At 44.4% G+C, this 16359-nt stretch overlaps 1 protein-coding gene across 1 annotated transcript in view; it reads right to left on the reverse strand.

Annotated features, from left to right (window-relative positions):
* The window catches only part of LOC311229511 (low-density lipoprotein receptor-related protein 1-like), a 375389-nt gene that overhangs the window by 58294 nt on the left and 300736 nt on the right, over positions 1–16359 (reverse strand). The window contains 10 exon segments of the mRNA XM_084315588.1: positions 886–1008; positions 3432–3462; positions 3464–3565; positions 4128–4234; positions 8427–8543; positions 10940–11065; positions 13426–13453; positions 13456–13536; positions 13538–13551; positions 14702–14821. Of these exon segments, the coding sequence (XP_084171714.1) occupies positions 886–1008; positions 3432–3462; positions 3464–3565; positions 4128–4234; positions 8427–8543; positions 10940–11065; positions 13426–13453; positions 13456–13536; positions 13538–13551; positions 14702–14821 (849 nt within the window).

Here is a 16359-nt window from a genome sequence, read left to right on the forward strand (position 1 = left end):
ACTGTAGCACTCTGTACATATTAATACTACAACACTGTAGATACATCTGATTAGCACTATTACTCAGTAGTGCTAATTTATATATTCTATACCCAGTTTAATCACCTGTACATTGTATATTACTATTGCACTTTACTGTTGCCAAACATATTTTACTTGTACTGTACTTGTGCTGTATAGTGACAATATATATTTGAATAGATAGATAGATAGATAGATAGATAGATAGATAGATAGATAGATAGATAGATAGATAGATAGATAGATAGATAGATAGATAGATAGATAGATAGATAGATAGATAGATAGATAGATAGATAGATAGATAGATAGATAGATAGATAGATACCGTACTTTTCGGACTATAAGCCGCGGCTTTTCCCCCCATTTTTCGACCCTGCGGCTTATATAATGGTGCGGCCAAACCCGAAAATGTAAAAATCGAAATATTGCTTTTTTTTACTGCATTGAAATGTTATTTATCTGTTCCCTTATTAAATATGCAACTTGTTTGTTGAAATGTTAATAAATGGGAGCTTCCTCAAACAGCCATCTCTTTCCCGACAATCCCCTCTGTGCACAAACCCTTACATATGGTAATTAAACATTAAAACACCTGCGGCTTATAGTCCAGTGCGGCTTATATATGTACACATCATTCAATTTAGCTGCTGCGGCTTATAGTCAGGTGCGGCTTATAGTGCGAAAAGTACGGTAGATAGATAGAGATATTTATTGGTGATGAACATATATCTAATCTAATCTAAAGTGAAGTAGTGGACAAACTGGACATCGTGTCTGAGACAGGCATTAGTTAGGTTCGTCATTAGTTCATTGCTATGTGGTTTGGTTCTCAACAGGAGTAGTGACTGAGGGGACACTCACTGCACTCCTCTGGGTTCTCGTCAGAGTTGTCTCCACAGTCGTCCTCTCCGTCACACTTCCAGGCCAGGGGCTTGCACATGGTGTTGTTACACTGGAACTCGTCCAGGGGGCAGTGTCTACCCACTGAAAGGGAGCGAGGCGAGGGAGGCAGAAAAAGTATTAGCAGCATGAATGCATGGAACGCGTTAGGGGGCGTGGCCACATGTTAGGAGGCGTGGCCACAGGGCACCCGTCATTTTGTTTCATTGTTTTTTAACCCTGTCAAGGGTTGTTGTGGGCGTTTTTCCCTCATCTTCTGCTGCCAATTGCTGGAGAACTAATGGCTGGTGAACTTGAGAACTGTTAGGACTATCTGACTCTTAATAATGAATACTGTTAGGACTATCTGACTCGTAATAATAAACACTGTTAGGACTATCTGACTCTTAATAATAAACACTGTTAGGACTATCTGACTCTTAATAATAAACACTGTTAGGATTATCTGACTCTTAATAATAAACACTGTCAGGACTATCTGACTCTTAATAATGAACACTGTTAGTACTATCTGACTCTTAACTCATTGGGGGCCAACAGCAGAGGGCGCTGTATGATTAATTGAAAATGGGGGACCCTGATGTAAACAAGACGAAAGTCTTTCTCTGGTCTGCATCCCCTTAACAATTGTATGTATTGAGCTGTACTGTACTGTACCCATTCTGCAATCTGTTAATAAACTTTTCAATCAATCAATCAAACCAGTGCTTTATCCAATGTAGGGATAGCTTTACTTGCGAGTGCTTAAAATATATGAAATAATATTGCTATGGATCTAGTTAACACGTTGATTGTCAGTGAGTTGCTTCCAGTCAACATGCACGAAACAGATAATTTTTTCATACATACATTTCCGTTTTATACCGTGGTGAATATGAATATATTTCTAGAGCGTTCTGTCTAATCTCAATAAACTCCAGCAAACCGAGCTTCAATGTATTTCCTTAGAAATCGTGCCATTTGTCGCTTGATTTATGAATCGTTTTCAAATAAACGCTAGATTATCGATATTATATGTGTCATCATGCACGAACAGAAGCGGGGTCTGAAAAATCGCTTCTCCGTACTTTGGTCGGCGCGAACCGCACACACACACACACACACACACACACACACACACACAAGCTCCGATGGCGGTGAAAGAAACATCGGATCAACCCAAGATTGGTAACATAGAGCCCTTACCTCACATCTGATGTAATGCAAAAAAATTTATCCAATTTCTGATCGCCATTCCAAATATTGATCATGTTTATTGATCCAACGCTATATGTCCAAAAGACACAATCCACGCTGCTCCGAGTGTCCCCAGTCCATGTGTTATAAACGTTAGTCTTGCCCGAGAAGGAAAACCTGGACCGGACTTCTTAGATCAGCGTACAGCCCAAGGGGGAGGGATTTGAATGATGTGCAATACCAGCCGGGAGGCGTATTTGCCCTTTTGCGAGCTCAGACCCATTCCCAATGATAACGTCAGGCTGGATGGATGAAAAATGAATGGATATAGCTAATAAAAGAAATATCGATTAAAACCCAAGATATCTCGGGTCTTGGCGCCCAGCGCATGGCGAGTTAACCCGAGATATCTTAGGGTTGGCCTGGAATGTGTTAATAATGAACACTGTTAGGACTATCTGACTCTTAATAATGAATACTGTTAAGACTATTTTTAAGACAACTTTTAGTTGTATTCTCGACGTCACTGTAAATGAGGAAAACGTCGATGTCCATCGAGTTTAAATAAATGTTGAATGAATGAATGAAATGAATGAAAAAGAATGTTCAGTCAGTAAACACGACTCTCTCCTGCAGCTATATACCAGAGAGAGAGAACCCTCGTGAAATCTAGGGCTGCTTCGTAGACAGAGAGAGAGGAGCTGCCAGTGCCATGAGGTGCTCATACCTAATTAATTTGGTGAAAGTTTGGGGTTTCTCTCGCGTGCCACGGTGCATGTTTTCCCAAATATTAACTGAACTGTCCTGGAGGCGCGCAGGAATAACATGTCAATTATTAATGGGTTGCACTGGCGTGCCCCTTAAGGCGTGTGAAAGGAAGTGTGTGTGTGTGTGTGTGTGTGTGTGTGTGTGTGTGTGTGTGTGTGTGTGTGTGTGTGTGTGTGTGTGTGTGTGTGTGTGTGTGTACGTATGTGTGTGTGTGTGTATACGCATGTGTGTGTGTATGTGTGTGTGTATATGCATGTGTGTGTGTATGTGTGTGTGTATACGTTTGTGTGTGTGTGTATGTGTGTGTGTGTATGCATGTGTATGTGTGTGTGTGTATACGTATGTGTGTGTGTGTGTGTGTGTGTGTGTGTGTGTGTATATATACACGTATGTATGTGTGTGTGTGTGTGTGTGTGTGTGTGTGTGTGTGTGTGTGTGTGTGTGTGTGTGTGTGTGTGTGTGTGTATATATACACGTATGTATGTATGTATGTGTTGTGTGTGTGTGTGTGTGTGTGTGTGTGTGTGTGTGTGTGTGTGTGTATGTGTGTGTGTGTGTCTCACCACCACTGTCACACTTCTCCTCATCACTGCCCGTCCAGACAGTCAGCGTCAGCGTCGCAGCGCCAGCGGAGGGGGATACAGTGGCCGTTCTTACACTGGAACTGGTCGCTGTCACACTTCACCTCACAGCCATTCTACAAAGAGAACAACAACACAAATACAAATGAGTATCGCTAGAGTCTAGGTTAGTCTGGGTTAGTCTGGGTTAGTGTGGGTTAGTCTGGGTTAGTCTAGGTTAGTCTGGGTTAGTCTAGGTTAGTCTAGGTTAGTCTGGGTTAGTCTAGGTTAGTGTGGGTTAGTCTAGGTTAGTCTGGGGTTAGTCTAGGTTAGTCTAGGTTAGTCTAGGTTAGTCTAGGTTAGTGTGGGTTAGTCTAGGTTAGTCTAGGTTAGTCTGGGTTAGTATGGGTTAGTCTAGGTTTGTCTGGGTTAGTCTGGTTAGTGTGGGTTAGTCTAGGTTAGTCTGGGTTAGTCTGGGTTAGTCTGGGTTAGTGTGGGTTAGTGTGGGGTGCCACTTTATTGATCTTTACTGAGGGGAGGTCCAGGTATGGGCAGGGTAATAGTAGTAAGACATAAATATAGGCAATACAAAATTAGATCTGAATATAAAAAGATGTGAAAAATAAACAGTGTAAACAGTAAACCAACTCTGAATATAAAATGAACTGTAGAGTGTATCCAGTCCAAACAGCCGTTACCCTCGTCCGAGCCGTCGGCACAGTCGTGGTCTCCGTCACACTTCCAGCGCCCGGCGATGCAGCGGCCATTGGTGCAGGAGAACTCACTCTCTGAACACTGGCGAGGCACTGGAGACAGAGACGGGGACAGGTGAGAAGGGACAGAGGAGAGGAGAGGAGGGGAGAGGAGTGGAGGAGAGGAGAGGAGAGGAGAGGAGAGGAGAGGAGAGGAGAGGAGAGGAGAGGACGAGGAGAGGAGAGGAGAGGAGAGGAGAGGAGAGGAGAGGAGAGGAGAGGAGAGGAGAGGAGAGGAGAGAGGAGAGGAGGGGAGAGGAGGAGAGAGGAGAGGAGAGGAGAGGAGAGGAGAGGAGAGGAGGGGAGAGGGAGAGGAGAGGAGAGGAGAGGAGAGGAGAGGAGAGGAGAGGAGAGAGGAGAGGAGAGAGGAGAGGAGAGGAGAGGAGAGAGGAGAGAAGGGAGAGAGGAAGGAGAGAGGAGAGGAGAGGAAGAGGAGGAGAGAGAGGAGAGGAGAATAGAAGAGAATAGAAGAGAAGAGAAGAGAAGAGAATAGAGAGGGGGAGGAGAGGAGACAGGAGAGGGGAGAGGAGGAAGAGAGGATGAGAGAGGAGGAGAGGGGAGAGGAGAGAGGGGAGGAGAGGGGAGAGGAGATGAGGAGGGAGGAGAGGAGAGGAGAGAGACGGGAGAGGGAGAGGGAGAGGAGAGGGGAAAGGAGAAGAGAGAGGGGAGGAGAGGAGAGGGAGAGGAGAGAGGAGAGGGGAGAGGGGAGAGAGAGGAGGAGAGGGAGAGAGGGGAGGAGAGGGGAGAGGAGATGAGAGGAGGGGAGGAGAGGAGAGAGGAGAGGAAAGACGGGAGAGGGGAGAGGAGAAGAGAGGAGAGAGAGGAGAGGAGAGAGGGGAGGAGAGGGGAGAGGAGAAGAGAGGGGAGGAGAGGAGAGGATAGGGAGAGAGAAGAGAGAAGAGAGAGGGAGAGAGAGGAGAGGAGAGGAGAGGAGAGGAGAGGAGAGGAGAGGAGAGGAGAAGAGAGAGAAGAGAGGAGCGGGAGGAGAAGAGAGGAGAGGAGAGAGAAGAGCTGGAAAGAACAAGAGTCGACAGGCAGCGGTGGGAATAGGCAGCCCGATCTCGCTTAAAATACGTAAATAAAGTACTTATTAACCACAGGAAAAAAAGTACATAATGTATGTTATGTTATAGCCATAGGTAATAAATTGACATATTGTATAGTATGCGACGACCAAGACACCCACCATGATACTAACACAGCAATACTACTATGATGATGGTTTGTTTTAATGTTAGAAATTATAGAAAGTTTAGTGTTTTAAGTGAGACCAGACTGCTCAAGACTAGAGACCCTAGTTTCTGACCCTGACCCTAACTTTCTATCTTAGCATTAAAACGAACCACCATCATAGTATTGCTGTGTTTGTATCAGGGGGCGGGTGTCTTGGTCTAGTACAAGCATCATTAGTTCGACTCCTCGTCATATATAAATAAAATACATTACTCAAATATTACGTATGGCTATATAACATAACGTACATTATGTAACCTTTTTCCCCGCGGTCGAGATTAGTACTTTTATTTAGGTTTTCTCATGTGAGACCGTGTTGGAACAGGGAGCGCTGCTGAAGAGACTACGGGAGACTAAACGTTTAGAACCAAATGCACAAGAAGAGTCACACCACAGCTGACGGGGCGGGGCGGGGGGTCGCTAGAAGCGGGGGGGCGGGGCAGCTAGGGAGTCAAAGAAAGTGAAGGAGGGAGGGAGGGGAGGGAGGGAGGGGGGAGGTACACACTGAGGACTGGGGGGGGGGGGGCGGGGGTCGTGGGGATGGACGGCTCCTTCGGAACACCTACCTCTGGGCTCACGCCAGCGGGCCAGTGTGAAATGCAAGATAGACATGAGATGACGTGAGATGTGAGAATGGCTACAAAACAAACTCGATCCAAAAATAAATCAAACGTCTTCCGACACGCGTGCGCGTGGGTTGAGTAAATACCATGCTTTTAAAACGCACACGTGTCTGTACAGACACACACACACACACACACACACACACACACACACACACACACACACACACACACACACACACACACACACACACACACACACACACACACACACACACACACACACACACACACACACACACACACACACACACACACACACACACACACACACACACACACACACACACACACACACACACACTTACCACCGCTTAGAAATCTGTTGAATCTACTTAGATCTCACACAAGTTTCTTTGTATAATATGGTTTGTTTCTTTGTATAATATGGTATAAATGATTATTTTGTGTAAATTAGGTTGTACGCCGACCATCAAGTGATACTTGTTTAGTTTAGGAATAGGGGGCAGGTAACTATACGAATTATTCTTCTCCCTGCTCCTTTTGCCCATGGTATGGTATTTATGATTTTGTATGAAAACTCTATGATTGTATTGCTTCCATGTGGAAAATAAAAATCTGAATCTGAATCTGAATAAACCACGCCGGTGTCGTGGACGCGTCTATGCCTTCTAGAAAACGCTGTTCGGTTTCCGGGTTCCTCTGATTGGCCACTAAGCCCACGTGACCCTACGCTAGCACGCCCCCCTTACGCCTGAGAGTCACACACAGCTAGTGGCAGGCAGAGAGCCTTGCTACTTACTACTAGCCGAGTGATGAATGAAAATGTATCTGTTTCACCTAACAGCACTATTGCTCCGTGATCATAGCCATCCATCTCTAAAGCTAACCACTATTTGTAAAAGCCACAACCACGTTACCATATGTAATAATGTAAATCATTGTGTCGTTGTACATATTGTGTATACACCGTTAGAAGCTAACGTAGCTTAGCTTGGTAGCTATTGTTGTGCTAACAACATCCCGACACCCAGCTTGTTAGCCAGCATGAATACCAGATTTAAAATGGTTCTTTCCTCCTTGTATACCCTTGTCCTCACAAGTATTCTGCCAGGGAACTTATGGACATGACAATAGTATTTATAAGGTGTTTGATCATTGTGTTACAAGCTCAAACACCCTACAACCACCACTATTGTCGCGTCCACAAGCTCCCCCGGCAGAACACCCGCAAGGACAAAGGCACACAAAGAGGAGAGAACCACCCCAAATCGGGCACTCATGCCGGCCAACAAGCGACCTGCGTCTATGCCTTCTACATCGGGCATTCATGCTGGCTAACAAGCTGGGTGTCGGGATGTTGTTAGCACAATAGCTACCAAGCTAAGCTACGTTAGCTTCTAACGGTGTATACACAATATGTACAACGACATTTTCATTCATCACTCGGCTAGTAGTAGCAAGGCTCTCTGCCTGCCACTAGCTGTGTGTGACTCTCAGGCGTAAGGGGGGCATGCTAGCGTAGAGTCACGTGGGCTTAGTGGCCAATCAGAGGAACCCGGAAACCGAACAGCATTGTAGAAGGCATAGACGCGTCGTGCACACGGTAATGTGGGGGCGTGGCCTGAGTCGAAGACGCACCTCCTTGGAATAAAAACACGAGGAGTCGTCGGTGTCCTCAAACTGTCCCGTCTCACTTTTACATTTAGTCATTTAGCTGACGCTTTTATCCAAAGCAACCTACAAGTTCTGTACAACAAGTCAGCAGGAAGCGTACAACTCTGGCAGCTAAGATTAAGTAAGATTGTTCGTCAAACAGTGTCGAAGTTGAGTGCTACAGACTTGAGTGCATAATAGGTAGTAATTAGGGGTGTAACGATGCATCGATTAATCGAAATGCAGATTCAACTGCATCGATTTGAAAATGTTAGAATCGATTATAATCTAAATTAAGCGGGGGGAAAGAAATAAAAAAAAAATTATGTTTTTTTGTGTGTGTGTATTGTTTTAATTGACCTATACTCCATTCATGCTGAGTGAATCAGTTCCCCCAGCCACATTTGTGTATTCAAAATGTTTGGGGGAATTAACTGATAGAAAATTAATCGAATTGAATCAAATCGAATCGTGGTCAAATGAAGCGATTTCATGATGCATTGAATCGTTGCCTGAATAATCGTAATAGAAATTAATCGTTGTGAGGTCGCATCGTTACACCCCTAGTAGTAATATACTTCGATTACTTAGCAAGTTAGATTACTTAGTAGCAAAGTGCATAATAGTAAGATGTAAGAAGTAACGTTATATCTCCTGTGAGAGCATGGTCCGGGGGTCCTGCGTCCCGTCCTCGTCTTATCGGTCCAGTCTCTGGTCACAGTGAGAGGACATGGGAGCCGGAGAGAAACGGGACACACGAGAGAGAGACCTACCGCATTTGTCCTCGTCAGAGTTGTCCCCGCAGTCGTTGTCGTAGTCGCACTGCCAGCGGCCGGGGACACAGCGGTTGTTCTTGCAGCGGAACTGGTAGGGCTCACACGTCCTCTCATCTGAGGACGGAGACACACAGTCAGGACTGGCACAGTCCCTTCCTCGCCACACTAGGGCTGTCTTAAATACTTCGAAGCTTCGTTCGATGGGCATGGGATTCGAATATGAAAATAAAATTTGAATATATAAAAAAAAAAAATGTAAAATAACGTTATTTAGATTTTTGTTGTTGTTGTTGTTGTTGTTGTTGTTGTTGTGCAAAATCAACTCTGCCTCTCTTTGTTAACACTTTGACTGCCGGAAAACACTTTAGAGCGTCATTCCCGGCCATGCTCAAGTTGCCGGAGGACGCTGTACAGCGTCCTTATATCAATATTTCAAAAATCTGCGATCGGATTCATATTTCCCCTCCGCTGGCCTGAGATCCACCAGGAGGACCCACTGAGCTCTCTGGCGGTTCAGGAGCGCCATCTGGTGGCCGATCGGCGCAATCGCCAAACAGGAAGTGCTATGGAGGTTGTGCTGGTCGACCATATTACTTCCGGGCACTCTGTTTGGCTCACGGGACTCGACACAATACATAGCGATCGATTGCCAATAACTCGATAAACAACATGATTTGGACATATATACTATTATACAAGCTGGAAATGGACCCGATATTTCTACATACCATAATAGGTAAATGACTGTTCCACGCTCATCGCCCAACGGCGCGAGGAGGATACGGTAAGATTCAGCGTTATTTTTTATCGTATTCCATATAAACTGTTATGATGAACATATCACCCACACTAGATGAATGATATAACGCTGCCCACGGAATTATAAACGATCCCCCGCCCATCCGGTCATCATCAGATCATACGTAGATCATTCTAGAAGTACGTCCAATTGAAATTTTTTATATCGCCCCGATTGCCATCAAACTGTATTTCATCATCAATATAATGCATTTGGGGCTATATATCACGTTCTGGAGAAAGCTGCAGAAAGAGAAAAAGTTTAACGTTGCTACACAATGAACAATACATATAGGACTTTGAATGGGCCCTAATATTGGCAATGTAGCAATAGAATTTAAAAAGTTATAGCCATGCAAAGAAGGGGTACTTCTCCATAGACAAATAGAGCCGGCAACCTATGGTATATAATGAATTTAACCCATGGCACCCAAAGTGTTAATTACAACAAGCAATGCTGTTTGTTATTTAAGATGAGGTCGGACTCGGCACTAACAGATTTATGTTCATTGTGCTGCTTGTGCGGGACATCGTTTCTGATGATTGATTACCAATAACGGCATTAGCCTCATTAGCCTCATACGCTGATCGGCTGGTCGGCTATCAAAGCAAGGCCCGATCGGGCTGTAATTTACGTGAAAAAGCTCTTACCGTGGGCCGGTTGGATGCCAAAATGGATTTCCCAGTTATCGATCACTATCTGGTAGATCGATATGTCTATTGGCTGATGCTATATTCCTTTACTGCATACTGAATTCAGCGTCCCAAAAAGTATTCCAGGCTACATGCTAGAGGCATAGCTTCAGGCTAACAAAAAAGTCCACCCATGATATAAAAAAAAAAACACCGGTCTGTAACAGGGAACAATGCATTATCGAGACAGCGCCCCTACGAGGATCTGGCCGGTAATGCACTTTTCCGAATCCCAAGAGTAGGGTAAATCTGCAGTGCCGCTCGGTGACATTGAGTAGGATATTACAATGGAATAAAAGCCAACGCAACCTTACCACGTATATATACGTGGTTGGCCCTCAAGCGTTGGATCCGAAACACGTATATATACGTGGTTGGCCACCAATGTGTTAAGATTTTAAAAGGTTTAAACTTTACAGCACTGACAAAGTTGAACAAAGTGCTGTACAAGTCCCACAACATACAAAAAAAATTATAATAATTGATTTCTAAATATTTTTTTTATCTCGAAGCTTCGAATTAAAATCGAATCTCGGCCCGAAGTTTCGAATTCCAAAAAAAATTAAACGAAGGTCAGCCCTACGCCACACTCTTCCTCAACTCTTCCTCACCACACTCCTCCTCAACCTTCCTCACCGCACTCTTCCTCAACCCTTCCTCACCACACTCTTCCTCAATCCTTCCTCACCACACTCTTCCTCAATCCTTCCTCACCACACTCCTCCTCAACCCTTCCTCGTCACACTCCTCCTCAACCCTTCCTCACCACACTCCTCCTCAACCCTTCCTCACCACACCTCAATCCTTCCTCACCGCACTCTCTCAACCCTTCCTCGTCACACTCCTCCTCAACCCTTCCTCACCACACTTCTCCACAATCCTTCCTCACCACACTCCTCCTCAACCCTTCCTCACCACTCTCCTCCTCAATCCTTCCTCACCACACTCCTCCTCAACTCTTCCTCACTGCACTCCTCCTCAACCTTTCCTCACCACACTGCTCCTCAACCCTTCCTCACCGCACTCCTCCTTGGGCTCGTCCGAGGCGTCTCCACAGTCGTCTTCTCCGTCACACTTCCAGCGAGCTGGGATGCAGCGACCTGAGTCCTTACAGCGGAACTCATCCATACCACATGTCATCTGGGCTGGGAGAGGGGGAGAGAGAGAGAGAGAGAGAGAGAGAGAGAGAGAGAGAGAGAGAGAGAGAGAGAGAGAGAGAGAGAGGATGGTAAATACTTGACTGTATTGACACACATAACGATTTAGCACCAAGGAACTAATGAGAAACGATTATGTCAGCAAAGTGTAGGAACGAAATGTTAATTAATTAATGAAATTAACGTTTAGAGGTAAACAGCTAGAAAATTGGGTCACATGGATAGTATATCAATATATATAAAAAGTACATATATACAGTATATACAGCACTATTGTAGCATGTACAATGGTGCTGTATATACCGTATATATACATTTATATATTTCTATTTACCGCATTTATATATATATAGAGAGAGAGAGTCATCCACTAAGAACAATACATATAAAGGACATTGTTTTGACCCAATTATCTTACAACATCACTTTTAGCTTTTGGATATTTAAAAAAATAGTAGTTTAAAAAAAGAAATGTGTTTAACACATTTACATAGTCAATGGGTCCTGTTGTTCAGCCTCACAATGCTATTGGATGGTAAATGTGTTTATAGGTCCCACATTCTGGCCTCTGAAGTTGATCATGTCAATTTAATTTGGGCCTTACAGGGTTTAGAGTGACAGTATATCCACTCCCCACTTACCTGCCCCAACTACCACTGAGATGAGCTAGAGAGAGACATTCTAGAGGTGTATATGTGCAGGAAGCTGGTCCTCATAGAGGTGTACTGTATATGTGCAGGAGGCTGGTCCTCATAGAGGTGTATATGTGCAGGAGGCTGGTCCTCATAGAGGTGTATATGTGCAGGAGGCTGGTCCTCATAGAGGTGTATACGTGCAGGAGTCTGGTCCTCATAGAGGTGTATATGTGCAGCAGACTGGTCCTCATAGAGGTGTATATGTGCAGGAAGCTGGTCCTCATAGAGGTGTATATGTGCAGCAGACTGGTCCTCATAGAGGTGTATATGTGCAGGAAGCTGGTCCTCATAGAGGTGTATATGTGCAGCAGACTGGTCCTCATAGAGGTGTATATGTGCAGCAGACTGGTCCTCATAGAGGTGTATATGTGCAGCAGACTGGTCCTCATAGAGGTGTATATGTGCAGGAAGCTGGTCCTCATAGAGGTGTATATGTGCAGCAGACTGGTCCTCATAGAGGTGTATATGTGCAGCAGACTGGTCCTCATAGAGGTGTATATGTGCAGCAGACTGGTCCTCATAGAGGTGTATATGTGCAGCAGACTGGTCCTCATAGAGGTGTATATGTGCAGCAGACTGGTCCTCATAGAGGTGTATATGTGCAGCAGACTGGTCCTCATAGAGGTGTATATGTGCAGGAGTCTGGTCCTCATAGAGGTGTATATGTGCAGCAGACTGGTCCTCATAGAGGTGTATATGTGCAGGCAGACTGGTCCTCATAGAGGTGTATATGTGCAGCAGACTGGTCCTCATAGAGGTGTATATGTGCAGCAGACTTGGTCCTCATAGAGGTGTATATGTGCAGCAGACTGGTCCTCATAGAGGTGTATGTATATGTGCAGGGACGCTGGTCCTCATAGAGGTGTATATGTGCAGCAGACTGGTCCTCATAGAGGTGTATATGTGCAGGAGACTGGTCCTCATAGAGGTGTATATGTGCAGGAGACTGGTCCTCATAGAGGTGTATATGTGCAGGACGCTGGTCCTCATAATAATAAATAAATGCAGGACCTGTTCAGAGGTCTTTAATTGGCATGCAACTATCCCTCAATGTTTAGCGGTTAGCACATCACCGGTTACACACACACACACCGGAACACACACGCATGCATTGTTCTTTGTAGGATCGCAGATGCGATTCATCTCTGCGATTAACCCATCCCGTCGTCCTTCCCCCCAAGGGCAGCTGGGAGCAGACAGGCGATCGGCGAGGGCCGCGCCAGGGGACCCAATCCAAGTGCTCCCGCCGTCTTCGTCAAGGACGCCACAGCGTTAGCGATCTGTTGTGTGCATGTTTTTTCCATTGGGTTTATCTTATCGGGGGGGAAACCCTTGCGAACACGGGGAGAACATGCAAACTCCACACAGAAAGGCCTGGGAGATACCCCACCTGGGTACCTGGGATCATGGAAACCTGGTCCCCAAGCGGGAATCGAACCCTGGACCTTCTTGCTGTGAGGCGACAGTGTTAACCACTACACCACCGTGCCGCTATATATAGAGGTGTATATGTGCAGGACGCTGGTCCTCATAGAGGTGTATATGTGCAGACGCTGGTCCTCATAGAGGTGTATATGTGCAGCAGACTGTCCTCATAGAGGTGTATATGTGCAGGACGCTGGTCCTCATAGAGGTGTATATGTCTGTCCTTACTGCAGTTTGCAGGCTCGTCAGATTTGTCCCACACAGATCGTTGTCCCGGTCACACACCCAGACCCGCGGGATGCAGCGCTTGGTGACGGCACACTGGAACTGGTTAGGAGCACCACGTCACCTCCGCTACAGACGGTGGAGGGGGGGGGGGGGGGGGGGGGGGGGGGGGGGGGGGGTGGGGGGGCGGTGAATGAATGAAAACTTTATTAACAGATTTGCAGAATGGGTACAGTACACTAGTACGGCTCAATACACACAATTGTTAAGGGATGCAGACCCAGAGAAAGACGTTTGTCTTGTTTACATCAGGGTCCCCCATTTTCAATTCATAGTGACATTTATGACATACACACAACATACATGACATCATGACATTTATGGCATAGGGACAGTACTGTTACATTTGTGACATATACGATATGCAAATATACAGTACTGTTACCCAGAGATCCTAACATCCTCCAGATCCTCCACCAGGGGGACGCATCATCACATCACCACTCTTGCAATATACAATACAACTGTTATTGTATATTGATAATAAAGTATTATAGCTAGGATGTTCGATATTGGCTTTTTTACCGATACCGATATACTGATATTGTCCAACTCTTAATTTCCGATACCGATATCAACCGATACCGATATATGCACTGGTTTACCCCCCCCCCCCCCCCCCCCCCCCCCCCAAAAAACTGAATAATTTCAGGTAATTAATAACATTACATATCTCTTGTTGTGGAATTAACACAACATTATGCATCCTTTTGACAATAAATAAAATAAGAATTTGTTCTTACTTGCTTGCCTGGGTAAATAAAGGTTAAAAAAAAAAAAAATTAACAATTACATTTTTTTTTAAACCGATACCGATATTTTCCCCATATTACATTTTAATGCCAATATCGGCCGATGATATCATACACCCCCCCCCCCCCCCCCCAAAAAACTGAATAATTTCAGGTAAATTAATAACATTACATATCTCTTGTTGTGGAATTAACACAACATTATGCATCCTTTTGACAATAAATAAAATAAGAATTTGTTCTTACTTGCTTGCCTGGGTAAATAAAGGTTAAAAAAAAAAAAAATTAACAATTACATTTTTTTTTAAACCGATACCGATATTTTCCCATATTACATTTTAATGCCAATATCGGCCGATGATATCAGACATCCCTAATTATAGCTGATACAGTATTATGTTCTGTGGGACCTAGTATGTAACATACTTAAGACAGAAACACCATACAGGGGACAGTAACAGACTTACGACAGTCTTTCTCATCCTCTCCCTCGCCACAGTTGTCTTGTCCGTTGCAGCGGAAGATGCCTGGGATGCAGCGACTAGGATGGGTGCACTTGAACTGACTGGGCAGACACACGTGGATATCTGGATACAGGACGAGAAGAGTTTTTTTTTTTTATACATAACTGGTTTCAACAACAACAAAACACAAACCCTGTGTTCCAAAACTGAGCTGACACTATAGAATAACTGATATTGGCCAACACAGCAACAAACCCATCATGTAGACAACTATAGTTGTGTCGATAGGTGCAGATTTAGGGGGTTGCAGGGGACATGTCCCCCTCAATATTGAGAAGATAGCTAATATGAAAGGGATCAAAACACTATATATTACTATATTATACAATTTCAGACACCCTTACAGGACCATACCATCTCAACCTTGCAAGACGTGCCTCTCATAAAATTACACCAGAATGCAGGAAATTAAGTGTTTGATGCTAAAATAGTTTAGAATCCCAGAACTCCAATATTGAAACCAAACCTATGCTCTCTTGGTTTGTGTCTGTTGCCTAGCAACATAGACACACACAAAAAAAACACCGGGCGATAGACCTGTCCGCTGTACAGTATACGTCAGACTCGGTGTGCGCACGCATCACCGGGGCAGAAAGGAACGTAATCCGGGTCAGAACGACGGGGCAGACTACAATATATTTGCATTTGTTAGCCATGCTAGCGATCTAAACAATCAATTCATGCCAAAGCTAGATAATGTAAAAGGTCAACGACTCACACTCACAGCCATGCTGATTTGGCTGAATTACATCCAGCCGTTTTCGTTTGAAACAACTTTTAGTCAGAGGAGTGCCATGGTTTCTCCATAGAGCCCTGTCGTATTCTTTTAGCGCAGCAGCTCGCGCAGGTCCGGGGTAATTTAGTCACGTGACTCAGTTGGTATTGCTGATTGGCTCGAACACGGTATGTTTGTAAACAGCAAACAGGTCTATAAGGTAACAGCTAAGGGGAATACAGTGATGCCAGTAACTAGTTACTAAGTAACTAGTTACTCTAATCTGATTACTTTTTTCAGTAAATAGTAATCTAACTTGTCACTTTTTACAAGCCAGTAATCTGATTACAGTTACTTTTCCAAGTGGCTGTGCGTTACTATTTAGTTACTATCTCATAATGCTGATGATAAGAGAGCCAGGGGTACAGTCAGCTAGACCGGAGATGGGACGTGCGCTCGCAGCCACACACACGTGAGAATAACAAACTATAATACCATGTTTTATATTACACAACTACAATTACAATTGTATTTTTAATGAAAATTATATTATATACATTTTCTATTTTATTTCGTTTGGGAACCACTCTCCTAGAGTGCCTGAGCAGTGGACAGCTGTGACCTTATATGGCCTGATGGCTGATGACGTCTCATGATGACCTGTCTGAGCAGCCAATCATGATTTATGACATTATGCACTTTCAATAAAGCATTATTAAAAAAAAAAAAAAAAAATCTGGGTTTCCCCCCCCCCCCCAAACAAATTAATAATTTCAGGTAATTAACATTACATATCTCTTGTCGTGTAATTAACACAACATTATGCATACTTTGACAATAAATTAAATAATAATTTGTTCTTACTTGCTTGCCTGCGTAAATAAAG

This window comes from Notolepis coatsorum (genome assembly GCF_963971535.1).
Source record: "Notolepis coatsorum genome assembly, chromosome: 6".
NCBI lineage: Eukaryota > Metazoa > Chordata > Actinopteri > Aulopiformes > Paralepididae > Notolepis > Notolepis coatsorum.